A 27,779-nucleotide genomic window follows, 5' to 3' on the forward strand; every position below is an offset into this window, starting at 1 on the left:
TTAATAAACAAATTAATTTATGTTACAAAGTTTACAATCAAAAGTGAACATGATCTTACAGTCAAGAAGTTGTCCCAGTAAACAAACCAGCAAATACTGGTCAGTCTAAATTCAGGCTTGCAGAACTCCCCACTCAGAGACCCTTCGAACCCCAGCAAGTCACCACAAAAGAAAGCAATCAGCCAGAGCATCTACATCAGTGCAGTGGGGAAAAGAACTAGATATCCTTGGAGAGCACAGTTGAAGCCAGGCTATTTTGGGACCCGACGTAGTTCATTCATAAGCCACAGAGCCACAGTGAGCAGTGCCAGGGATCCCGACTGGTGAGTGGCAGCCAGAGGAGTTGGGACATACAGTAGAAGGGTGCTGATGCCCAGGCCCACCTGTCAAGAAGCACCCAGGAGTGAGACGAGCAACAGCTGATTCAACACTGATGTTTTAAATCATTCCACGGGGTGTGCCTGTCAAAACATTTCCAGAAACCCTCACATTCCCAATCACAACCCTACCCACTGGGAGAGGGAGAGGCTCCAGAAATAAAAACGTCAAGACCCAGACTCCCCATCCTCATATATAGTACAGACTGCCACAGGCACCTTGACCTGTACAGCCTCCACCCCTCAGCTACGGCCATACTTCACTTTCCCACAGACTCTGCAGCTCCACATGCAAGCTCTGGGTAACTAAAGGTACTTCTGGCTGAATGTGACACAGCAGCTGAGCACTAGGAGAGAAAAGGGGACAGTACCTGCATATATGCCACAGCCATTAAGGAAGCCATGGCAATCTTGGTCCTGCGTGGTAGGGGGATCTTCCGAGAAAGGAGATATAGTGCTGTGATGGCAGTGACTGAGGTGATCCCCTAGAGGTGGAAGAAGCTAGCAGTTACTTGAGGGAAGTGGGTGTGGGAAGGGCGGAGATGAGGAATCCCACACACCAGCTAACTTGGGGGCTGGAAGGAGATTATCACACACTTGTTTGGCTGCATTTTCCACAGAGCAAAATGACGAAGCTTTATGGGGCACCATTACATTTCACAAACACATTATTAGCTAGTGTCAGATGCCACCTAAAGCACATCAGTGAAGGTGTTCAGTAACACCAGACCTAACTCTGACCATTGTGTCACCCCACAACACCCATCCCAACTCAAGGCACTCATTTGTATTCCCCTCTCAGTCTGTGGTCTCAATTGTGGTTCAGTCCATGACATCATGGATACTAGAAACATTCATATGAGCTTGCACAAGCAGCTAGCTGAGGTAGTATTTGCACAGAGCTTTGCAGTTGTACAGCATTCTAGTAAAGGGTTCCCTGATGTACAACATCCAATCCTTTACTGATATCCAAATGTTATTTCATCCAGGGTTCTCAGAACACTTTACAAAGGAGCCTGTTATCTTTATCCCCAATTTACAGATTGGGGAAACTGAGGCAGACAGGGGGAAGGGCTCTTTTGTTCCCAACATGTCCCTTCTGGGGGGAAGCCAGGTGTGGAAGTAAGACCACAACTCCTCCAGCAAGTGAGAGTACTTCACAGATAAAGAGGAGACTCATGCCAGCTAAGAGACCATGCTTCCACCTTTTGAAGGTAATGAGTGCCCAGGAGTAGGAACCTTGCATATGATGCCCTGAAGTTCACCCTCGCTCAGTGTGGGAGGCAGCCTGAGAGTGAGCAGTCTATGACTTTAGGAGGCCAATGAAGGGAAAGCAATGACAGGATGGCATGGTCCCCAGAAGAGGCTGGATGGCACTTACCAATATCCTGTGATTAAACTGCACAGTAGTGGGATTCTCAAAGATATTCTTCAGCACTGGGGAGAAGGAGAGGAGATCATCTGGGATCCAGCGCTCCCCCATCTTGGGGAAGGAGTTGTACACAAGGCCTGCATCCAGCCCTGCCACAAAGGCACCTATAATTCCAGAGAAGAGAGTTAGGGACTAACATACCAGGGACAAGGCAGGTGACACACCAGACTAGCCTCTAGAGTTAGGCAAGCTTGGAATTGGGCTTGAGGGCAGGGCAGCCTGATTTTGTATTCCTTCTCCCACGGCAACACACTGGTGATCAGACAATGATGCTCTGTTACACAGTCTGCCCTGCAGAAGGAAATGTTCCAGCTGCTCTGTCTGGGACCATCAAAGGCAATTCTAAGGTGCCTATACATGTGAAAGGAGCCAAACCCCCATGGGACATGAAACTTCTTGGGTGGGAGGTGGGGTCTGCTATATTTCACCCCCTCAGGAGAGTGATAGGGCAGGCAGGGTCACAAAGGAGGCAGCCCCACAATGGGAGAGGCCCTTACCTGAGAGAGCAGTGAGGAAGATGATACCTGCTGTCCCATGAGCAAATCGTCTCAGACGGAGGAGCTGATAGGTTTCAGGTAACTGTAAAACACAAGCCACAAAAGGGGCTACAGAAACAAACTTCCCAGGGGCCTTGCAAGAGAATGGACACAGATGCTCCTGGTGGGGTGAGCTCGTTGCACTAGGTGAGGAAAGTTCCCCCAGTGCAGAAACACACAAAGAGTGAGGCAGCTTGTGAATAAACTTGCAGCCAACTTGTAAAAGAGAACATTTCTGTGATTAAAGAGATCACTAATTGCTCCCTTTTCATAGCAACAGGACACAATGATCAGTGGTGTGAAGCAGCCTACGTTTTGGACAGAGACACCCCTTAAGGAGAAGATTTATTAAGGGGAATATGTATATCCTAGTAAAGAGGAGATGAAAGAAGTTGATAAAACACAGATAGGAACTGAAGAGAAACAGTCAAATGAAAAAGACCCATTCAATTACATCATAGGAAGGCAGACAAATATTTACAAATTTTGTAAGTGCTTGTATAAAAATGCTGGAAGTCTAAATGTTAAGAATAGATGAACCTGAGTGCCTAATATTAAATGAGGATATTGATACAATAGACATCACAGAAATGTGGTGGAACAATGATAATTAAAGGGACACAGTAATACCAGAGTACAAATATATAGGAATGACAGAGTAGGTAGTGCTGGTGGGGGAGTGGCACTATACTTGAAACAAAGCAGAGAGCCAAATATAGTAAAAATCTTAAACGAATCAAACTGTACTACAGAATGTCTATGGATAGAAATTCCATAACATTGAATAATATGAGCATAGCAGTAGGAATATACTACTGACTACCTGACCAGGATGGGATAGTGATTGTGAAATACTCAGGGAGAATAGAGAGGCTACAAAAAAAGAGAAAGCCCAATAATGGGGGGATTTCAGTTATCCCCATATTGGCGGAGTATGTATCACCTCAGAACGGGATGCATAAATAAAATTTCTAGATACCATTAATGACTGCTTTCTGGAGCAACTAGTCCTGGAATCCAAAAAAGGGAGAAGCAATTCTTCATTCAGTCTTAAGTGGAGCACAGAATCTGCTCCAAGAGGTGAATAAAGCTGAACCACTTGACCATAATGTAATTCAATTTAACATCCTTGTGGGAAGGGGGCCGGGGAGATACCAAAGAAATCCACCACAGCAGCATTTAACTTCAAACAGGGGAACTACACAAAAATGAGGAAGTTAGTTAAATGGAAATTAAAAGTAATAGTCACAAGGGTAAAATACCTGTAAGCTACATAAAAAGTACTTAAACAGCATAATAGAGGCTCAAACTAAACGGGTACCTCAAATAAAAATTAAAAATAAATAGTAAGATGACCCCAAAAAATGCCACTATTGCTAAACAGCAAGTAAAAGATGTGGTTAGAGGATAAAAGACATCCTTTAAAAACTGGAAGTCAAATCCTACTGAGGAAAATAGAAAGGAACAAACTCTGGTAAGTCAAGCATAAAAGAATAATTAGGCAGGCCAAAAAAAAAAAACTGAAAAGCAACCAGCAAAAGACAAAAACTAACAGCAAAAATGTTTTAAGTATATCAAAGGCAAGAAGCCTGCCAAACAATCAGTGGGGCCACTAGACATTCAAGGTGTTAAAGGAGCACTCAAGAAAGATAAAGGTGTTGCAGACAAACAAAATGGATTCTTTGCGTTGGCCTTCACTGCAGAAGATGCGAGGGAGATTCCCACACCTGAGCCATTCTTTCTGGGTGACAAATCTGAGGAACTGTCCCAGATTGAGTTGTCAATAGAGGTGGTTTTAGAACAACAGAATCACAGGACTGGAAAGGACCTTGTGAGGTCATCTAGTCCAGTCCCCTGCACTCATGGCAGGGCTCAGTATTACCTAGGCTGGGGTGGCCAAACTGCAGCTTGTGAGCCACATGCAGCTTTTTTACCATTAAAGTGTGGCTCATGGTGCTCCCCCGCCACCTTCCCCCATTCTCAGCCTACCAGACTGGGGTGGGGGAGAGCTCAGGGCTTCTGCCCTGCAGTGGGGTAGGGGGGTTGGGGCATCTGCCAGAGATGAGAGGCGGCAGCAGAATTTAAAAAGCTCGGGTCCCCCCCCCCCAACAGCTTGAGTCATGTCCCCCAGGCATGCCCCCCTCTTCCCCTCAGCAGTGCCTCCCTGCAGCTCCCAGGTGTTAGCTCCCCATGGAGATGAAGTGGCAAACAGCTGGGAGCTGCAGGGAGAGGCCACTGCTTTAGCTCTGTGGGGAGAGGCAGCAGCTCTCCTGCAGCTCTCAGATGTTTGCCGCTGCCTCTCCCGACAGCTGCAGCTCCCAGCTTCAGAACCTGCCACATGCAGGGAAGAAGCCCGGTGGCACCATGTGACTGAGTGGGGCCAGCAAACCCTGGCAAAAATCTGGAGGGAGTACATGACGTCCCCACCACCTCTGGCTTCTGCCCACTAGGGAGGGGTGTCTGAGGGCTTCAGCCCTGTGGAGCGTGCCTGCCGGGGCTCAGGGCTTCAGCCCCGCACCCCAGCAGGCACCTCCCATGAGGCTGAAGCCCCGAGATCCCCCTCCCTGCAAGGCTGAAGCCCTGAGCCCTGGCTGGTACACCCCAGCTCTCGAACTTCTGAAGATTGTCATACGCGGCTCGGAGGGTAGTAAGTTTGGCCACCCCGATCTAGACCATCCCTGATAGGTGTTTGTCTAACCTGCTCTTAAAAAAATCTTCAATGACGGAGATTCCACAACCTCCCTAGGCAATTTATTCCAATGCTTAACTACACTGACGGAAGGTTTTTTTTCCTAATATCCAATCTAAACCGGCTTTGCTGCAATTTAAGCCCATTGCTTCTTGTCCTAATCTCCGAGCTTAAAATTGTTCTCCTTTCTCCCTCCTCAGAGTAACAACTTTTTATGTACTTGAAAACTTATGTCCCTTCTCACTCTTCTCTCCTCCAGATTAAACAAACCCAATTTTTTCAGTCTTCCCTTACTAGTCATGTTTTCTAGACCTTTAATAATTTTTGTCGCTCTTCTTTGGACTTTCTCCAATCTGTCCACATCTTTTCTGAAATGTGGCACCCAGAACTGGACACAACACCTCAGTTGAGGCCTAACCAGTGCAGAGTAGAGCGGAAGAATTACTTTTCGTGTCTTGCTTACAACACTCCTGCTAATGCATCCCAGAATTATGTTTGCTTTTTTTTGCAACAGAGTTATACTGTTGACTCATATGTAGTTTGTGATGCACTATGACCCCCAGATCCCTTTCCGCAGTACTCCTTCCTAGGCAGTCACTTCCCATTTTGTATGTGTGCAACTGATTGTTCCTTCTGAAGGGGAATACTTTGTATCTGTCCTTATTGAATTTCATCCTGTTTACTTCAGTCCATTTCCCCAGTTTGTCCAGATCATTTTGAATTTTAACCTATCCTCCAAAGAACTTGCAACCCCTCCCAGCTTGGTATCGTCCACAAACTTTTTAAGTGTACTCTCCATGCCATTATCTAAATCACTGACGACGACATTGAACAGAACTGGACCCAGAACTGATCCCTGCAGGACCCCAATCAATATCCCCTTCTAGCTTGACTGTGAACCAATGATAACTACTCAGTGGTTTTGGAAGAAACTGATACATTAAACAGTAATAAATCACTAGAACCAAATGGCATTCACCCAAGAGTTCTGACAAAACTCCAGTATGAAATTGCAGAACTACTAACTGTAGTGTGTAACTATCACTTAAATCATCCACTGTATCAGATAACTGGAAGGTAGCTAAGGGAAGGCTGATTTTTAAAAAGGCCCCAGAGAGGCACTCCTGGTAATAACAGGCCAGGAAGCCTAACGTCAGTACCAGGCAAACTGGATGAAACTATAGTAAACAACAGAATTATCAGACACAATATGTTGGGGAAGAGTCAACATGGCTTTTGTAAAGGGAAATCATGCCTCATCAATTTGTTAGAATTCTTTGAGGGGCTCAACAAGCATGTGGACATGAGTGATCCAGTGGATAGAGTACTTGGACATTCAGAAAACCTTTGAGAAGGTCCTACACCAAAGGCTCTTAAGCAAAGTAAGAAGTCCTAGGGTAAGAAGGAAGGTCGTATCATAGATCAGAAACTGGTTGAAAGATAGGAAACAAAGAGTAGGAATAAATGGTCCATTTTCACAAAGGAAAGAGGTAAATAGCAGGGTCTCCCCAAAGATATCCAGTGCTGTTCAACATATTCATAGGTGATCTGGAAAAAGGGTAAATAGAGAGGTGGCCAAGTTTGCAGATGATACAAAATTACCAAGATAGTGAAGTCCAAAGCAGGCTGCAAAGAGTTACACAGGGATCTCACAAAGCTAGGTGACGGGGAAACAGAAATTCAGCATTGATAATGCAAACTAATGCACACTGGAAAAAATAATCCAAACTATATATACCTACCCATGGGGCCTAAATTAGCTGTTACCATTTAAGAAAAATCTTGCAGACATCATGGATAGTTCTCTGAAAGTATCTGTTCAGTGTGCAGTGGCAGTCAAAAAAGCTAACAGAATATTAGAAACCATTAGGAAAGAAATAGATAATAAGGCAGAAAAGATCATAACGCCAACGTATAAATCTATGGTACGTCCACACCTTGAATACTGTGTGCCATTCTGGTTGCCCCATCTCAAAAATGATATATTAGAATTGGAAAAAGTACAGAGAAGGGCAACAAAAATAATTTGGGGTATGAAACAGCTTCCATATGAGGAGAGATTAAAAAGACTGGGACTGTTTATCTTACAAAAGAGATGAGTAAGGGCTCGGGGAATACGACAGAGGTCCATAAAACTATGGATAACATGGAGAAAGTGATAAGGAAGCGTTATTTACCTCTTCACATAAACCGAGAACTGAAATGAAATCAATAGGCAGCATGAAGTACTGCTTCACACAATGCAAAGTCAACCTGTGGAACTTGTTGTTATGGAATGTTGTGAAGGCCAAAAGTATAAGTGGGTTAAAAAAAGAATTAGATAAATTAATGGAGGATAGATCCATCAGTGACTATTAGCCATCATGATCAGGGATCCCTTCCCATGCCTCTGGCTGTCCCTTAACCTCTGACTGCCTTCAGATTGTAAATATTCACTGAAAAAAGAAAGTTTCTCTTTTTCCACTGTCAAATCGCCTAGCTCAGCAGGAAGCTGTCTCCAAACAAGCCACATCAGAAGTGACGGTAGGGACTTATCCCTTTCCCAACCAGAAGCGTGATTTCAAAGCTTAACAGTGACCATTTCAGGGCTCTCATTAAGCATAGGAATCTAATGCGAAACACTTCACACACCACTAAAGTCATGCAGTTTGAATACAAGTCAGGGAATAGTTCCAGTAGATGTGTTAGGGACTATGCTTGGTTGTATTTTTTTGTCCGGCTCGGGCTCAGTAACAGCAGCTTAGCAGAGTTACACTCAAGTCGTTCTTTGCAACCACAACAACTAGCCTTTCATTTACGTGAGAAATCTTTAATCCTACAGAAACCAATGGGGCCAGCAGAAAATTACTGGAACAGTGCCCCAGCACTGGATTCAATCCTGATGCAAGGCAATCCCCTGCTTCCCGGGCCAAATATTCTGACTCTGGGGATACCCCAATGCATTTTCTTGACTTCCTCCTTAATGGAACAAAGTGTCTAAGCCAAAGAACTCAGAACTATCTTCTGTTAGTCACATGTCCCAGTGAATGGGTGCTGGGAGCAAGAGAAGGGTGAGGCATCGCTGTCAATCAGGATGGACTGGGATGCTGAAGGAAATGACCCCACAGTTAGTCATTCTATGCAACAGAGTGTTTTGCAACGTACTTGGTCAGATCAAAGGTAAGCCAGAAGCAGAGATGTGAGGGCTGTGCTATTACCTTTCACCTTCTCTACTCCTTTAAGATCCTCATTAAAACAAAGATATTCCAAGACATCCCTTGGAACCCCAACTACCCACCCATCCCCCAGATTCTTGCACCAACACTATTTTCCTGCACTCCCCATATACTGCACATGGACCCCACTTACTTTGTGTTGCGGGAGCAGCAGGGACAGTCCACTCCACAGGCTGGCACAGTACAGAACCAGTGCAGAGCCTAGATGTGCTGCTAGACGGTACTGACTGACTCGGGGGATGTCATGAGAATCTGGCTTCTCTTCCAATCCACTCTTCACCATGTACCAGCCTAGCAGTCCCTGCCAAAGGACCAAAGAGATAACATGAGAGCTACTGAGGGGCAAAACCCAGCCCCCTTCCATAGCCTCAGCTGGGAGAAACAAAGAACCCACCTTCATGTAAATTTCAACACGGTAAAGGGAAGGAGAGGGAACTATCTGTTCCAGCACTGATCTTAAACATAATACAGGTGTTAGCTGTACAATAACCATACTTCCACCATCAGTACCACCATCCAAAGCCTTCACAGATGCCATAGTCTCAGCCCACCACTAAGAAATACTTACAGTTAGGCATCACCACTGCACATCTTCATTCCCCAGAAGCCTCTAGAGAGAATGCTACATACCCCAGCAGCTGCAGAGCTCCCATACCTGGAAGCAGACAAGCCCACAGAGGGCAAGGACACGTCCCTTCATGGGGTGGCTGAGCCAGCCTTTTCTCCAGAAGTAGACAGCAGGCAGAATGTAGGCCAAACCTACAACCCGACCCCACATACGGTGCGAATACTCCATGTACCAGATGAACTTGAACTCTCTCAATGTCATGTCATGATTCAGGCTGTTGGAAAAGACAGAGCAGAAGAATAAGCAAGAAACTCCCTGGTATGGAACAGTGGCCTCCTTCACACTCCCAATTTCACAGGGGTTTTCTTCACCTTGGAGAGAACAGGGATAGCCAGGGAAGATGAGCACCAAAGCCACCTTTGGATCCTGCTCAGTTATGTATTGAGTGCCCCTTGTTGGTGCTAGTCCATTCCCATAGAAAGAAAGAGGCTTGTGCTGCTGACTCACAGTCAGTCTGGGCTCGGTGAACACAAAGACGAGGATTCCCTGTCCCATCCCAGTTCTTCTGCCTGGAACCGGCAGCACTTACATTTTAAATTCTGGAAACTGCTGGTATTTTTGGAACTCAGCCTCCCATTCCTGCTGTGTCCGTGGCGGCTTCATCTCCCTCACCAGGTGCCAATCAACCATGGAAAGCCCAGACTCTGTCAGCCTAGGAAGGACAGACACACACAGATGTGACTCACTCACTCCTTAACCAAAATAAGGAGAGCACTGGCACATTTCCACAGATGAACTGCAGCCACTCCCCAGCAGCAAAGGTGATGGGGAGAAAGGACCCTATGAACTAGGCCAGAAAAGTTATCAGGCACATACTAGCCAGAGATGGGTACAACAAACTGAAGTTGGAGGCAGTGTAATACAGAGAAGACCTGCCTTGCAGCCCCCCCACATATCTAGTGGGAAGGGTGTTGTCCTCATAACTGACACCATTTAGCCCTGCACAGGTGAAGAATGAGGCTGCAATAAAGATCGATTGCTTCTACAGAAATGATCATAGAAGGGTGGGGCGGAGAAAAAGGCAGGATCTGTGACAGAAGCCTCCTGTCCCTACAGGAAGCCCACGGTTAAGGAGTGGATGAGCTTACTGATGGAGAAGGAAAGAGACCAGTAAGACACTACTCATTTTGAGGAGAAGAAATAAGTGACTAGCCACATACAATAGAATACTGTAGATTCAAAACAGTTCAGACAAGACGGGGGGTATTTATTGTTTGTACAGCACTAGCTGCGTGGTGGTGTACAGACAGGTATGAAAACAAGGTTCTCCCCACAGATTGCTTACAATCTAAACAGACACCATACAAATAAAGGAGAGGAGAATGGGTGCCAAAGAAAAGGCAATGAGAGAATGGTGAATTTTAAGCATCTGACTTGTTAAAGTTCCTTCATCCATTTGTCTGCCTGGATGCAATCAGTGTTCTATGATATTCTCTCATCAATTCCTTAACACTTCTGCAGGGAGGGAAAATGTCATAAAAGGTGCAGAAATTTAGAGGAGAGCATGGAGCTTTGGAGCAGCAGGTCAGTATCCCAGGTACCCAGGGGAGTGTGGGAAAAAGACTTGGAGGTGGGATCAGGAGGAAGACATGAAGGTGTAATGGGAAGGCAGTCACTGAAAGGTATTGCTGGTCTATCTGGCTCAGTATGGTCTCAGCATCCCCAAAGCCATATGCTTCAGTGGAAGGCATGAGAAACCATGCAGGTCAGTCGGGATGGGCTGGCGAGGGGCCTTTAAGAAAAGCAGGTTAACGTGGCACAGAGGGAAGAAGAGATGGCAATGCAGGAGGCTGAAGGAGGGCTGGAAGTAGGTCGATAGTATTTTCAGCAGCACTTCGTGTGGATGAGAAGTAGGGATATAAATAATGTGTAAAAACAATAACCAGGTAACCAAATAAAATTCTATTGGTTACAGGGTTAAACATTTAACCGGGGAGCTGGTGGGGGGCGGGGGGAGCTGCAGCATCCCCACATGTTAGGCGGGGCTCCGCTGCCCGCCCCGGGGGTCCCCGGGACTCTGCGCGGGGCTGGCAGCTGGGACCCCGGGCGGCGTTTAACCGCGAACCGATTAAACTGCTGCATTGCCTCCGAGCGGGGGCGAGGGGCCTGGCCAGAGGGAGCTGCGGCTGCAGCGGGGAGTGCGGCGCGCAAGGCAGGCGGGGCCCGGGCAGGGCCCGAGGCGGGGCCCGGGCAGGAGGCAGACGCCGCCGGCCGCTCTCACCTGGTCACGCCGCCCAGCACGACAGCTCCGGCCACCGCGCCGCTGCACCCCAGGAGCCAGCGCCCCACGAGCCGCTCCGCGCCGGGGCGGGGCACAGGCGGGGCCGCCGGCGCGGGACGGGCAGCGACTTCCGACACCGCGCGCCGCGGCGGCCGCCACCGGAGACATCGCTGCGGGAGAGAGGGGAGGGGGGGTCAGTGCGGGGCGGGGCCGAGCGGGGCCCGAGCAACCCCGGGACGCCGGCCCGGCCCGGCGGGGGACGAGCGCAGCCGGGGGGGGGCAGCCGCGACGCCTCCCTTACCTGGGCCCCCGGGCCCCCGCGCCGCGGGAGCAGGCGGACCCGCGCACTCCACAGCGCCGCCCGCAGCATCACGAGCACAACCGGAAACAGCCGCCTGACCTCTGACCCGGAAGCAAAGCCAGCATTTCCGGACCCACCTAGCCGTCGCCATGACAATCCAGCACGTGACAGGGAGGAGGGAGCGCTGTGCGCGCCCCGAGGACAGGTGAGCGCGAGTCCGGGGCGGGGCCCGATCTCCGGGGGCGGGGTCACATGGGTCGGGGCGGGGCTTCCTTCCGGACACGTGACCAGGGCGACTCAGTTCCGCCGCCGGCGGAGCCGGGGGTGAATTGACCATGGAGCGACGGGACCGGAAGCGGGGCTCGGGGGCCGGAAATGCCGGTGAGCGGGCGAGCTCGTACCGGAAACCGGGCCCGGAAAGCCTGGCGGCGGTCGGCTGTGGCCGGGGCGGAGCTGAGTTGAGCCGGCGGCCGGAGCCGCGGCCGGGCCTGGGGCGGGGGGATCAGCTCCGCGCCGGCAGCCCGCGGGGCGTCGCGGGGACCGGGCCGGCCGCGGCCGCGTGTGGCCGGGACTCGCAGCGCTGCGGGGTCGCTGCGGCTCCCCGCGGGCCGGGCGGCGGCGCTGCGCTCCGTGGTCCCGCGGGGCCGCCTCGTACCGCAGCGGGGCCCCCGGCTGAAGCGAAGCCGCCGCCGCAACCGCAGCCCGCTGCCTGAGCGGGCCTGGGGCGGGGCTGGCGCCGGGAGCCCAGGCTGCCGAGCGCCCAGGGCGGCCCGGAGCGAGCGTGGGGGTAGCGGCCCCTGGGTCTGGGCCCCTGCCCGTGGGCCGGTCCCTCTGCTCGCTGCGGCTGCCAGGGTCGCGGACACGCCGGGCCTGCCGGCCTGCGCTCTCTTAGAGCAGCCCCCGGGTCAGGTGTCTCTCTCCTGCCCTTGCTCTCCTGTGCCCTAACCCGGAAATTTCCAAGCGACCCACAAAGTACCCATGGCCAAAAAGAACATCAGAACGGCCAGACTGGGTTAGACCAAGGGGCCATCTAGCCCAGTATCCTGTCCTCCCACAGGTTTCAGAGTAGCAGCCGGTGTTAGTCAGCATCCACAAAAAGAACAGGAGGACTGACAGTGGCCAGGGCCAGGTGCCCCAAAGGGAATGGACAGAACAGGGAATCATCCAGTGATCCATCCCCTGTCGCCCATTCCCAGCTTCTGGCAAACAGGCTAGAGACACCCCTGACCCTCCTGACTAATAGCTGTTCGTAGACCTATCCTCCATGAATTTAAAAACATTTCTACAGCAACTTAAAGAGGAACTGCTGGTAGTCTGTGGGAAGTTGACAGGTCACATGATACCGCGGTAATGGCACTGGCTGAGGAAGTGGGGGGACAAATACACCCCCATCCCCAAGATTTTTGCACTTACTTAAAGTTCCATAGGTCACAGAGCCAGGGGGGCCTTGGCCTGATCATTTTTAAGCAGTGGTCCCATACTTAATCAGCACAACTGCTATCAGAATGGTCCAGAGCAGTTGTGTGGTCACCACATCACTGATGTTTGACAAAGAGGTAGCTAGGTCACATGATGCTCCAGCCTGGCACACACACAGTTTGTTTCTGTACAGTAGAGCACAGGAGCGTTCTCTTGAGAACTTGACTCCTGGTGACACCAGCTCAGGTGTGGTTTGGGTAGGAGAGAGAGAAGGCTCTACAGCTGAGGGAGACCTGCTTGTCCTCCCTGCAGCCAGGGGAGGACAAGCAGGGACCAGAACAGGGTCCCTGCTGGGGAGCGATGGTGACCAAAATTTGTCCCACAAGAAATATCTGCATTGACACTATTGCGGCCACTTTTCTGCCAGTGATATATCCAGACATCCCCAGCTCCATCATTGCTTGTAAAAATTATAGGAAATGAGGTGGAGGAACCAGCCCAGCAGCCTCCACTGGGGTCACTGCTATATAAGAGGCAAAAGGAAAGTGGATCGGCAGAGCCCCCTCCAACCAAGACATCGCCACCTTCCTGAGCGGTTCCCTGGATGGCAAATTCGGACAGGACAGGCGTGACATCGCTTCACTGTGGTCCCGCGCTCGCAACGCCATGCGTCACCTGGGGAAGCGCATCGGCTGCCGCTGGGAATGATGCGAGGAGTGCCAGGATCTGGGAGTCCTGGTGCCGCAGATCAGGTCCGACGACAACACCATTGTCACCCCGAGTGCCGGGGCATGAAGGCAGCCATCCACTCACTGTACATGGAAACCCTGAAGCGTAAACCGGACCAGGGTAAAGCCTTCGAACTGACCAGCAAGTGGGATGCCAGCAACCACTTCCTCGCCTGGGGCGGCTTCACCCGTTTTGCCAACTGGCGGTTCATCCACCGTGCCCGACTCAACTGCGTCCCGGTCAACGGAGCCGTTTGCCACGGGAACCGAGAGAAGCGTTGCAGGAAGTGCGGCTACTCCAACGAGACCCTGCCCCACGTCCTGTGCAGCTGCAGGCCCCACTCCAGAGCCTGGCAGCTGCGCCACAACGCCACCCAGAACCGCCTGGTGAAAGCCATCGCACCGCGCCTGGGGGAGATCGCTATGAACTGCGCCATCTCCGGGACTGACAGCCAGCAGCGACCTGACGTGGTCGTCACCGACAAGGCCCAGAAAAAGATCATCCTTGTCGACGTCATGGTCTTCTTTGAGAACAGGACCCTGGCCTTCTGCGAAGCCCAAGCTCGTAAGCTGGAAAAATACACCCCCCCTGGCCGACACCCTGAGAGCAAAGGGCTATGAGGTGCAGATGGACTCCCTGATTATTGGAGCCCTGGGCACTTGGGACCCCTGCAACGAGCGTGTGCTGTGGACCTGTGGGATCGGTCGACGCTATGCACGGCTCATGTGGCACCTCATGGTCTCAGACACCATCTGATGGTCCAGGGACATCTACATCGAACACATCCCCAGCCACCGACAGCACCAGGAGGTGTGAGCCGGAACGACGTCGTGCATCAACTACGAGAAAGGGACCGAGAGACTTTTCCATTGGACCATATGAACTGGAACCATAAACTCACTGGACATTAAATCTCACCAAATGAGGGTCAATCCATCCTCATCATCGTATCCAGTCATTATACTCCACACCTGAACATAGCCATTATATGAACAACATACCGTCATATCTCAATGTCTGTACTTTGACCCATTAACCTTTTACCCCCAATCGGGGATATTGCAGATTATGTATTCCTTATGCCATCCGATCCTAAACCGAATTTTGCAACCCTTGATAATCTGTATGTTATTGCTTGATAAGCAGAAACTTCTATCCTTAAACTCTATACCATTTTCTTTGTATTTTAACATCCTCTTAATAAAATTTTTAAATCTAGAGCTGCTAACCACTGTCATGACTCACCAATGGGAGTGGTTTGAGGAATATTCATGGGAGAAAGGAACCTGACAGCTGGGCAACATGTGCATGGAACAAAGTGAACCAGAGGCATTGTGTAGAGGAGCCTGAAGGAGGTGCAGGGAAAGAAGAGACTTGTTCACAGGGGAGCAAGGGAATAGGCAGGGTATGCAGCACAGGGGCCAGGTGCCAGACTCACGCTTTTGTAGCTTTCGTGCCAGAACAAATTGGGGGATGGGTTTTTCAAAGGGATTAGGTGGGGCTGCACTTACTCTTTAGATGATACAGAGGCCTGGTGCACACCTATGTAGGGGGTATCAGGCTACAGCCCCTCTTGCAGCTCCTCCAAAACCGTTAACTGAGGTTCTGGCTACACTTTTCCCCTCACTTGTTTGTTCTCACACTCCCCATCCATGACCCCACAAAGTTGCAAGACTCCCTCGTCAGCCTCCTCCTGGTATTGGCCAAGGTGGCCAGCCACCAGACCAGAAGAAAGCTCGATGGCAGGTGCTCTGTGACTGTGGGATCTGTTTCCGTTCCCTTGTCATATCACGGCTCCGAGCAGAGTTCCTCAGGGTAATGTCTGCTGATTCCTGGGGCATGTCTGCTGATTCCTGGGGCTTGTCTGCACTTGAAATGCTACAGCAGCGCAGCTGCAGTGCTTCAATGTGGACATTACTTATCCCGACAGGAGGGGTTCTCCCATCGACATAGGTAATCTACCTCCCCAGGAAGCGGCAGCGAGGTCAACAGAAGAATTCTTCTATTGACCTAGTGCTGTCTACATGGGGATTTAGGTCAGTTTAACAAAGTCACTCTGGAGTGTGGCTTTTTCACACCCCGAGTGACATAGCTGGGTTGATTTAATTTTCTAGTATAGACCAGCCATTAAACTCCTTTCAGGAAGAGTGGGCACTGTCTGGGGTTCTTTGCTTGGTGTCCCTATCTGGAGTCCTGATGTCTAAACTGTCACCCACACTCCCATTCCTATTTTTGCATTTGTTGTTCCCAAATTCAATTGTGGCCTGTGCTTTGTGGTTCCACCCCCTCGGTAAAGGGAGCTCACTTATCCCAGGACTCACAGGGAAATCATGTCTCACCAATCTATTAGAATTCTTTTGAGGGGGTCAACAAGCATGTGGACCAAGGGGATCCAGTGAATATAGTGTACTTAGATTTTCAGAAAGCCTTTGACAAGGTCCCTCACCAAAGGCTCTTAAGCAAAGTAAGCAGGGAAGGTCCTCTCATGGATCAGTAACTGGTTAAAAGATAGGAAACAAAAGGATAGGTTAGGTCAGGTGTCAAAATGGAGACCGCTAAATGGTATACTCCCCCAAGGATGTGTACTGGGACCGGTGCTGTTCAACGTGTTCATAAATGATCTGGAAAAGGGAGTAAACAGTGAGGTGGCAAAATTGGCAGATGATACAAAACTACTCAAGATAGTTAAGTCCAAAGCAGACTGGGAAGAATTACGAACGGTTCTCACAAAAACGGGTGACTGGGCAACAAAATGTCAGATGAAATTCAGTGTTGATAAGTGCAAACTAATGCACATTAGAAAACATAATCCCAACTATACATATAAAATGATGGGGTCTAAATTAGCTGTTACCTCTCAAGAAAGAGATGTTGGAGTCATTGTGGATAGTTCTCTGAAAACATCCACGCAGTGTGCAGCGGCAGTCAAAAAAGCGAACAGTGTTAGGAACCATTAGGAAAGGGACAGATAATAAAACAGAAAATATCATCATGTCCCTATATAAATCCATGGTATGCCCACACCTTGAATACTGCATGCCCTCATCTCAAAAAGGATATATTAGAATTGGAGAGGGTACAGAGAAAGGCAACAAAAAATGATTAAAGTTATGGAACAGCTTCTGTATGAGGAGAGATTAAAAAGACTGATACTGTTCATCTGAAAAAAGAGACGACTAAGGGGGAATAGGAGAGAGGTCTATAAAATCATGACTGGTGTGGAGAAAGTGAATAGGGAATGTTATTTACCCCTTCACCTAACACAAGAACTAGATGTCACCTGATGAAATTAATAGGCAGCAAATTTAAACAAAAGGAAGTATTTCTTCACACAACGCACAGTCAACGTTTGGAATTCGTTGCTATGGGATATTGTGAAGGCCACAAGTATAAGTGGGTTCAAAAAAGAATGATGTAAATTCACAGAGGCTAAGTCCATCACTGGCTATTAGCCAAGATGGTCAAGGATACAACCCCATGCTCTGGGTGTCCCTAAACGTCCAACTGGCAGAAGCTGGGACTAGACGAGAGGGGATAGACCACTTGATAATTGCCCTGTTCTGTTCATTCCCTCTGAAGCACCTGGTCAGAAGACAGGATACTGGGCTAGATGGACCATTGGTCTAAGCCAGTATGGCCATTCTTATGTTCTTATGGTGGGGAGCAGGGCTTGGAAGCCCTGGGGGTCCCTTTCAGTTTATGTTCTTTGATATTACAAAGTAGGGATTCGGGACCAAAAATAGCTGCAGGCATGTTTGGTCAAAGCCCAACCAGGGTGTTAGAGATGGGAAATGTGGATGTGAGAAGGGTCTGGAGACAGGGCGCAATAGGAGATCAGGAGAGCGATCGGGTTGGGCCAACTGGAAACCCCACGTGGGGCAGGATACTGAAGAGGGGAGGACCAGTTTCCAGGGCTGGAGCTGAGAGGATCCCTGAGGCAAACCCTGCCCCTAAGCTGTGACTGGACTTGGCTGCCTCCTTGATTACTGCTGTGTTTCCTTCCTAGGAATGGCTGATGGCTTTCTCATGGAAGTGTGTGTTGACTCAGTGGAGTCTGCTGTGAATGCAGAGAGAGGAGGTAAGGAAGAGGGGAACAGCTGGGACTTGACCTGTCCTCAGTGTAATAAAACCTGGTGGGGTAGAATGCAACAGCCTGTGTGGTGCCAAGGCTTCTCCTGAAAGAGGGATTCTCAGTGCTATCAGCTGAGCACTCAGGGGCCTCAGCTTTATTATACAGACCATCGAGAAAGACATAGTTCCTGCCCCAAGGAGCTCACAGTCTGATATAGCTGTATGGAGCAGACATAGAGCATGACTACAGTAGGGATAGTGTGTCCACTTCTGGTGCCCACAATGCAAGAAGGATGTTGATAAATTGGAGATGGTTCAGAGAATAGACACAAGAATGATTAAGAAAAGGAGTACTTGTGGCACCTTAGAGACTAACCAATTTATTTGAGCATAAGCTTTCGTGAGCTACAGCTCACTTCATCGGATGCATACGATGCATCCGATGAAGTGAGCTGTAGCTCACGGAAGCTTATGCTCAAATAAATTGGTTAGTCTCTAAGGTGCCACAAGTACTCCTTTTCTTTTTGCGAATACAGACTAACACAGCTGTTACTCTGAAAAGAATGATTAAAGGATTGGAAAACCTGCCTGATAGTGACAGACACAAGGAGCTGAATCTGTTTAGCTTAACAAAGAGAAGGTGAAGGGGTGACTTGATCACAGTCTATAGGTATCTACTTGGGAAACAAATATTTAATAATGTGCCCTTCAAGCTAGCAGACAAAGGTATGTCACAGTCCAATGGCTGGAAGGTGAAACTAGACAAATCCAGACTGCATTCTCCATCACTGGCCATTTTAAAATCAAGATTGGATGTTTTTTTTTAAGCTCTGCTCTAGTTCAAACAGAAATTATTTCCGGGAACTTCTGTGTGATACAGAAGGTCAGAGTGGCCTTAGAATTTATGAATGTTTAGTACTAGAAATCTGCAGCTAAGGTATGTCAGTCAATGTGTGCATCAGCCCTAACAAGCTAACTAGGGCTGGCCCAACACTTAGATACAAGATCTCCAAGAGACAATGACCCCAGGTCCAAGCACAGTGCTAGCTGGTGGTGTTACATTCTGTACCTTGGGGGAGCGCCCTGTAACCCCCATATTCCTCATGTATATATAATTGTGATCTTGCATATAAAGCAGGGCGTGTGAGGTATCAGGAAAGGTTATGATCTGCTGAAAGTCATGTTCTATCCAGAGATGTGTATCATTAATGCGTATGAAGTTATGAGAATTGTGTTGTACGGTTGTCAGTAAAACATGCTGTAAGTTGAGGAATCAGCCAGATCTTCGCTCAACAGCAAGGAAAGTAACTAATGCCCGGGCGGGGTGTCAACCCATCAACAGCCATTGTCCAGCAAGGGAGCTACAATACAATGACTCACCTGCGTGAGGCCACACCAGGGGAATTGCTCAACCTTGCCTGGAGAGACTCAGCAATGCCCCCTAGACATGCCTGGACTTGTGTGCACATGGGACTGGGGTATACAACAGAACAGAGCAGGCCCATGTTTCGTCTCTTCTCCTGGCCCCACCTATACTGCAAGCAACAAAGACACTGAGGCCTTGTCTACACTGGCAAGTTTCTGCGCAGTAAAGCAGCTTTCTGCGGTGTAACTCCCAAGGTGTACACACTGCCAAGCCACTTAGTGTGCAGATACTGCATAGTATCAGTGCTGTAAAAAAACCACCTCGATGAGAGGTGTACAGCTTTCTGCGCCACGCGTACAGCGCCGCGGTGCCAGTGTAAGACACCCTAATCGATTACAGCACTGCGATTGGCCTCCGGGAGGTGTCCCACAATGCCTGTTCTCGCCTCTCTAGTCATCGGTTTGAACTCTACTGCCCTGCCCTCAGGTGACCAACCATCATCCCCTCCCCTTAAATTCCTTGGGAATTTTGAAAGTCCCCTCCCTGTTTGCTTGGTGGCGCATGCATTGGTCTCAGCGCATCTTTCCAGATGACCATACCTGCTCCACGCACCAGGTGATTCCCTGCTTGGAGCAATGCCGAGCTGCTGGACCTTACTAGCATTTGGGGAGAGGAGGCTGTCCAGCCCCAGCTACACTCCAGCCGTAGGAATTATGATACCTATGAACAGATTTCACGACGCATGAGATAAGAGGCCATGACCAGGACACACGGCAGGGTCAAAGTGAAGGAGCTGTGGAACACCTACCACAAGGTGCAGAAGGCAAACCGCCACTCCGCTGCTGTGCCCATGAGCTGCTGGTTCTACAAAGAGCTGGACGCGATACTTGGTGGCGACCCCACCTCCACTGCAAAGGCCACTGTGGATACTTCGGTGGCTCATGTGCCCAGTTGAGAGTGCACCAAGCCAGGAGGAGGAAATCTTGGACGAGGATGTGCAGGGGGACCCAGAGGCAGAGGACGACTTGGAGGTCAGTGATGCATGCAGCCTGGAGCTCTTCTCTACCCCGGAGGAGGCTAGCCAGTCACAGCTGTCAGAGCTTGGCGAAGTGCAAACAGGAGAGGAGGCCCTTGGGAAGTGGCTTTGATTTTGGGAATTGCTGAAGCGAGTTGTTGGGGGCAGGAGGGTTGCAGAACGCAGGCTTGTGTCTGTATGATGCATGTACCACTGCATGCCTAGTCTGAGCGACGGAACAGGGTGTTGATTGACTCCCTCACTTCACGGGAATTTGCCTCAGAGATCTCCAGGAAACTCTCATGGAGATACTGGGCAATCCACTGCCGCAGGTTCTTTGGCAGAGCTGCTTTGGTTTTTGCCCCATTAAGGGTAAATTTCCCATGCCACTCTGCCGTCATTGGAATGGGGGGAACCATTGCTGCACACAGGCGAGCCACATAAGGGCCAGGATGGAAGCCGCAGTCTTGGAGAAGACCCTCCCTTGATTCCCTGCTCACCCTCAGCAGCGAGATCTTCCATAATGAACACAGCCTGTGGAAAATGTGGGGACAGGAATGATTATAATGTTCTCCCTACAGTGCCCAAGAGCCACGTGCCCAGTGTATAGTACGGTCCTGGAACACTGATTTTCCCTGCCCCTGTGGTTACTTACCGTTTTGGGGGTCTTGTGGCTCATGTGTGCTTGCCTGGGGTCAGCCAGTTAGTGACAGGTATGTGAATAGTAGCTGTGTTTTAAATCAGCGGTCTGTGTGTTGCAAACTATACTGCTTCTGTAAAATGTTGCGTTTTGGCTTTACAGATATGACCTTGGGAGCCCAGCCCCCTCTTTGTTATCGCCGGCTGAATGGCTGCGAAGAATTAGAAAGCGGCCACGAAGAACTAAAGAGGACTTTCTGCGTGAGGTCATGATGCACTCCACCACTGAGAAACAAGAACTGAAGGAGTGGTGGGACAGGGAGAAGAAGGACCGAAGGAGAACATGGCGCACCAGAACGAAGCCACAGAGCAGCTCTTAAACGTTATGGAACGCCAAGCAGACACGCTCCTGGCGCTGCTAGCACTGCAAACCGAGCAGCTCCGCCCTCCCTCCCCTGCAGCCGCTGTCGCAAAGCTCTTTCCCATGCGCCCCCCAAACACCTCCAACACACTCTTCGCAACCTCCTGGCTCCAGTCTGTACCCACTGTACTCGTCACAGTTCAGCCCTGCGGACTCCCAGTACCCACTGCACTCAACACCTGTCCCTCTGCAGTTTAGCCCTGCTGAAGTACAGTACCGCTGCACTGTACTCCAAAGGGGAAGGTTGAATATGATACCTGGACATACACAAACCTTTAACCGTCCCGGGACCCCACCTCCTCCTGGGACCCTCCCTTCCCCCATCCTCCTCAGTGCTGATGTGTTTTTTGTTTGTCTCTCTCCTCCGGTCGTTGTTTTTTAATAAAATAATTGTTTGGGTTTGAAAGCAATCTTTATTCCATTAATTGAAAGCAAACAGAGCCCTGCAAGGCAACAGGCGATTTTCTTACACTGTAGTGCATCGTCTGCACCAATCACAATCCCCTCCTAGCATTACAAGCACTGTACTCCCGAGCATAGCAACAAATTAGTGACTTACAGCTTCAAATTGCTGCCCCAAAGCATCCCTGATCCTTATTGCCCCGTGCTGTGCCCCTCTAATAGCCCTGGTCTCTGGCTGTTCAAATTCAGCCTCCGGGCACTGAGCCTCTGCGATCCAGCCCTGAGTGAAGCTTTCACCCTTCCCTTCACAAATATTATGGAGCGTACAGAATGCGGCTATAAGCATAGGAATTTTGTCATCGGCCAGGTCCAGCCTCCCATATAGGCAGGGCCAGCAGGCCTTTAAACGGCCAAAAGCACACTCAACAGCCATTCTGCACTTGCTCAGCCTGTTGTTGCCAGGCTGCTCCTTGCTGCTGTCAAGGTGCCCTGTGTACGGCTTCATGAGCCATGGCATTAAGGGGTAGGCGGGGTCTCCCAGGAGCACAATGGGCATTTCGACTTCCCCTGTGGTGATCTTCTGGTCTGGGAAGAAAGTCCCTGCTTGCAGTTTCTTGAACAGGCCAGTGTTCCGAAAGATGCATGCATTGTGCACCTTTCCAGACCAGCCTGTGTTAATGTCCGTGAAAAGCCCACGGTGACCCACAGGTGCCTGGAGAGCTATTGAGAAATACCCCTTCCAATTAATATACTCTGTGGCTAGATGGTCTGGTGCCAGAATTGGAATATGCATGCCATCTATCACCCCTCAGCAGTTAGGGAAGCCCATTTGTGCAAAGCCATCCACAATGTGATGCACGTTGTCCAGAGTCACGGTCTTTCGGAGCAGGATGCGATTAATGGCCCTGCAAGCTTCCGTCAACACGAGTCCAACGGTCAACTTTCCCACTCCAAACTGGTTAGCGACTGATCGGTAGCCGTCTGGAGTAGTCAGCTTCCACAGTGCAATCGCCACACGCTTCTCCAGTAACAGGGCAGCTCTCATTCTCGTGTCCTAGCACTGCAGGGCTGGGGCGAGCTCATCACGCAGTCCCATGAATGTGGCTTTCCTCATCCAAACATTCTGCAGCCACTGCTTGTCGTCGCAGACGTGCATGACAGTGTGATCCCACCACTCAGTGCTTGTTTCCTAAGCCCAAAAGTGGCGTTCCACTGTGGTCAGCGCCTCCATGAATGCCACAAGCAATCTCGTGTTGTAGCTACTACACGTGGCGAGATCATTGTCGCACTCCTCTTGCCTTTGTAGCCCACTGCCACTTGTGACATGTTAGAGCAAGCAGTATATTGGTCAACAGCGCGGGATCCATTCCTGCAGACTGAAGAGGCAGAGCGTGCAGAATACAAACCGTTGAAAGATGGCGCCAAATGTGGACAGAAGCACAGGGATTGCTGGGATGCGTAGCAATGCATCACAGGGCATTGGGATGGGACAGGACCCAGGATGCCCTGTGACCCCCTCCGCCTTCCCACAACTCTTAGCGGCAGAGGAGGAAGAGGTGCTCAGTGCGATAGCTGCTCAGAGTGCACTTCTCCAAATACCGCTGCAAGTCCCACAAGGGTGAACTTGCTATTGCGCTGGCAGCTGACAGTGTGAACACACAACAGCGGTTTCCCTTCAGCGCTCTCTGAGCGGCACTGTAACTGTCGGTGCTGTCACTCTGCCAGCGTAGACACACCCTGAGAAGAAGACTGAAGACTCCAACAGAGGAGACTGGCCCAGATTTACAGGACAAATCGGTATATTAAGGACTGCAGCATCCAATGGGGTGAGGAAAACTACTTAGTCTAGTTGTTGCCCAGTCTAATAGAGTTGAGAGTGTAGACTGCGTGCTTATATTTTATTTCTTTTGGTAACTAACTCTGACTTTTTGCCTAACACTTATAGTTACTTAAAATCTATCTTTTGTAGTCAATAAATTTGTTTAACTATTTATCTTTACCAGTGAGTTTGCCTGAAGTGTGTGGCAAATCTGCTCAGATTTGCAAAGGCTGGTGTATATCCACTTTCCACTGATGAAGTGGTGAACCAACTAAGAAATTTGCTCTGCTCAAGTGAGCAGTGCAAGGTGGTATAGTCCTGAGGCAGAGTGCTGGGAGCTGGGGGGATTCGGCCAGTGCCGTTCTCGGTGTGATTCATGAGTGGCTCTGGGAGCATTCATGCGATCTAGCTGGGTGTGGGGCTCCACATGCTGTTGTGCTGAGTGGTAACAGCAGCTGGAGGGGTTTGCTGCTGGTCACTAGCAAGGCATTGTGAGAGACAGCCCAGTCTGGAGAGAGTCAGGGGGGCACAGTGATCCCGCACTCCCAGGCTGTGCCCCAGGGATCCCATCACGGATGGTGTGAAGCAGAGAGTGGGGCAGGTGACTCTCCCCTTTGGCACAGTGCTCTGGTGTCCGGGCTGATCATCCTGATGGGAAGGCAGGGGCCTGGCACTACAGGCGGTAGGTCCCAATTTTCTGTCTCCCAATGGCCCTATTCCATAGCCCTAGATCCCTTCCTTGGTCCATGTCCAGGCCGTCTCAGGAGTCCAGAGGGATGGTTTGTGCCCCTTACTTAGCGACTGTTACTCGGTCTCTTGTCCAGGTGCTGGCCGGATTGAGCTGTGTGCTGGCCTGATGGAAGGAGGAACCACGCCCAGTATGGGTGAGTGCCCCAGGGCATCTTGCTCATACAGGGACACCAGGACTACTGCCCTGCAAGTGCACCAATGGAATACGTACTGGGGAAGCATTCAGTGGGACCAGGGCCAGTCCTGCAGGGCCATGGGTGCATGAGGAAGAGCCAATTCATGCATTCTCTGAAGCCTCCTGTCCAGTTGGCCCAAACTTTGCCAGTGTCCATGGAGTTCAGTGGCTTCTCTACCCTCCAGGGCCTCAGTGCAGGGAGCAGGCCCCACGTGTCCTGGATTTGGCAGGGAACCTCCCAGCTCTTCAGCTGGCCTAGCCATGGAAGTTGCATCCCAATCTCCCAATCCCTTCAGCACCTCACTTCCATCCACCTAGCTCTTCACTCCTGCTCTCCTTCATTCTCCTCTGTCCCCAGGGATTCCTGCCTAACTCCCATGCTCCAGGATAATGGGGGTCAAAGGTCCCTTCCCATCCCTGAACCCCAGGTGAGGCTCTCCCTGCTGGACAGAAGTGAGGGCTGGGAGGCTTCTGTAGTGGGAAGGGTGGGTGTCTGCCCTGCTTGTCCCCATGCTGAGCTGTCTCTGTCTGTCCCGGCAGGACTCCTGCAGGTGGTGAAGCAGTGTGTGCGGGTCCCAGTGTTTGTGATGATCCGCCCTCGTGGGGGAGATTTCCTCTACTCCGACCGGGAGTTGGAAGTGATGAAGGCTGATATCCACCTAGCCAAGCTGCATGGAGCCGATGGACTGGTGTTTGGGGCCCTGACTGAGGACGGGCGCATCGACACAGAGCTCTGCACAGCCCTGCTGGGTAAGGAGGCCCCCAGTTATGGGGTTCAGCTCTGACTGTTGCAGACAGCTTGGTGCTATCTGACCTGGTGATGCTGGAAGATGTCGTGTAGGTTGCTCTGGCTAATGATAGCTGGCTGGGGTCTGGCCCCCTCACTCCAGCCTCTCCTGGTTTCATGCTGCCATCTACCCCACAGCATTGTGGGTGAGCGCTTTGCAGACAGACAGCGCAGCTGCCCCCAGGAGTTCCCAGCTTGAAATGCAGTCTTGGGCGAGATGATGTGGTAAGGGAGGGAGAGGCTCAGGGCCGGCTCTAGGTTTTTTGCCGCCCCAAGCTCCGAGAGCACAACTGCCCAAGCCAAAAAAAAAAAGGATGGCTGAAACACCGCTCCTGGAATTGTGCTGCTTTGTGCTTGCTTTGCTGGTGCCTAGAGCCCGTCCTGGAGAGGCTCATGCAGGGTACATGCAGGAGAGGCCAGTGTATTTTATGGCTAGCAAACTCCCCCCATACCTTCCTTTCCTACTTGTGGGTGAGAGCAGAGCTGGCTCAGAAACCTTGGTAAAGATACCCAGGAAGTGCTTGTCTTGGCCTTCTGCATACCAGCTGTTCCAGACCTCGCTCTGAATTTTTCTGTCTTCCAAAATAGCTGAGAAAAACAGGCCAAAAGGGGAGAAATGAAAAAATGCAGAAAGTGGGTGGAGCTGGCGTTGCCTGGAGCAGCTGGGCTGTGGGAGACCCGAACCCCTTCTGAGCCAAGGGAGGAAAGGATCCTCCAGCACCTCATCTGTGAGCTGTAGCCAAGACACAGGGAGGTCAAGCTAGCACCTGACTGTCTGAGATCTGTGATCCTCGGGGTCCTGGGCTGCAGACGAACACACCGTAGAAGGTGCAGCGAGAGGAGGGGGGTCTGTCCAGGACTCTGCACTACATGTGACATGGGATAGTCTGCAGGGGCTGGTATAGTCAACAGAGGACACAGCTTGAGCTTCGTCAGGAAAATGACCAGCTCTGGTCCGAAGGAGCAGTCCTCAGTGGAGGGCTCTGTGGAAGTGGTGGAAAAGCAGGGGAGAGCTCAGAGTGGTTAACTCTCTGGCTTCCCACATAGCTTTGATCCTGATCCTTTCCCTGCCTCTGTGATGGGAGAGCAGACTCCTTTCTGACTGCCTAGAAATCGTCCCTGCAGAGGAAGCTGTCTCTTAAAGGAGCTAGAATCCCTCTGTGTGAATTAGACGATAAGGGTGATATAGGCAGCGTCATCACTGTCCCTGTCTAACAGCCAGGGTAAAGATCAGCTCTTGAAAGCAGCTGCTGCTGTTACTCATAAGCAGAACAAAGTTTTGTTGCTCCCGTGGTGGGACTGGAGACCCACTAACTGGGGGCAAAAAATTTGTCATCCAGAGAGAGTCTGGACAGTCAGGGGAGAAGCACCCACCGCGTTCCCAGCAATCACTGGGTCATTCATAGTGGTAGCAGAAGTGTGTATCTGAGGGAATATGGACTCAGCTATGCCCTCCTGAGACAGTGGTTCCTTTCAGTGTTCCAGACAAAGGAACTGTGATGTGTCTGGGTACTCCCTTCAGACACTTGGAAACACTCCTGCCAGTGTCAGGTTTGTTCCCCTGGTTTCCCAGGCCCTCAACCCCACCGGGTTGATCCTTTCTCCTTAATGCACACCACAAGTGGGGCTGGGTGGTAGAGGGACTCTAAGCACAAACCCAGTTTATCACTGTTCTCAGGGCCATTGACTGAGGCTCTGTCTGCTACACAAAAGCTGACAATCCGGTCGGCCTTTCAGCCATTGCGATGCAGAGTACCCTGTGCTACTCTCTGATTCAGGCTTTCGGTGATGCATAGCCCCGTCTTCCATGAATCTAAAGCACAGTATGCAGTAGAGAGTGGAATTTAGGATTGCAGGGCTCATCGCATGCAGGGCAGTCCATACACAAGGAGTTTCACAGAAAACACATGGAGACTTTAAAAGGCCCATAAATATACAAACCCGTGCCGGAGCCTAGGTAGCCTGGGCCTCTCCAAAGGCTGGTAGAGGTAACAGCCATCTCACCTCTCCAGCGTGGCTATGCTCCCTGCTGGGCTCTCCAAAGATGGTCCAGGAGCTTGTCTTTGGGCCACTCTTTCAGCAGTTAGGAAGGGAAAGTGTCATAACCATACAGCTAAGGGTAGCCTAGAATTCCTCCTTACCTGTAAGGGGTTAAGAAGCTCAAATAACCTGGTTGGCACCTGACCAAAAGGACCAATGGGGAAAGAAGATACTTTCACATGGGGGGGGAGGCTTTGTTGGTGTGTTCTTTGGGGAAAGCAGAGAAGCATCAGGTCAAAAAACTCCTTCCTCTGTAAACCATTCTGTACAAATCTCTGATATTACAAAAAGAGTAAGTAAATAAGGCAAGGCTCATTAGATTACCTTTTGTTTTCAGCTTGTGAATTTTCCCTGTGTTAGAGGGAGGTTTATCCCTGGTTTTTGTAACTTTTAAGTTTTGCCTAGAGGGAAATCCTCTGTGTTTTGAATCTGATTACCCTGTAAAATTACCTTCCATCCTGATTTTACAGAGGTGCTTTTTTTTACTTTTTTTTCTTTATAATAAAGTTCTGTTTTTTAAGAATCTGATGGGGTTTTTAGTGTCCTACAAACCCACGGGTCTGGTTTGTGCTCACCTTGTTTATTTTTCAAGCCTCCCCAGGCAAGGGGGTGTAGGCTTGGGGGGATATTTTGTGGGAATAGGAACTCCAAGTGGTTCTTTTCCCTGGTTCTTTGTTAAATCACTTGGTGGTGGCACCATACCTCAGTCCAAGGACAAATAGAGATTTGTGCCTTGGGGAAGTTTTT

At 50.2% G+C, this 27,779-nt stretch overlaps 2 protein-coding genes across 4 annotated transcripts in view; one reads left to right on the forward strand and one right to left on the reverse strand.

Moving 5' to 3' along the window:
• On the reverse strand, positions 1 to 11,550 carry LOC102947083 (cytochrome c oxidase assembly protein COX15 homolog). Its single transcript, XM_037903596.2, is given in 10 exon segments — positions 1 to 383; positions 749 to 862; positions 1,759 to 1,913; positions 2,307 to 2,388; positions 8,383 to 8,550; positions 8,905 to 9,091; positions 9,407 to 9,529; positions 11,099 to 11,268; positions 11,400 to 11,531; positions 11,533 to 11,550. Coding segments are annotated over 10 exon segments (1,281 nt in total). The 3' UTR covers positions 1 to 251.
• The window catches only part of CUTC (cutC copper transporter), a 21,792-nt gene continuing 5,561 nt past the window's right edge, over positions 11,549 to 27,779 (forward strand). The window contains exons 1-4 of one of the 3 annotated variants that reach the window (XM_037903599.2): positions 11,549 to 11,604; positions 17,554 to 17,625; positions 24,105 to 24,164; positions 24,746 to 24,955. In XM_037903599.2, the coding sequence (XP_037759527.1) occupies positions 17,556 to 17,625; positions 24,105 to 24,164; positions 24,746 to 24,955 (340 nt within the window). In that variant the 5' untranslated portion in view covers positions 11,549 to 11,604; positions 17,554 to 17,555. The other 2 variants (XM_037903598.2, XM_037903601.2) reach the window with 2 other exon arrangements.

Source organism: Chelonia mydas, chromosome 7, assembly GCF_015237465.2.
Source record: "Chelonia mydas isolate rCheMyd1 chromosome 7, rCheMyd1.pri.v2, whole genome shotgun sequence".
Lineage (NCBI taxonomy): Eukaryota > Metazoa > Chordata > Testudines > Cheloniidae > Chelonia > Chelonia mydas.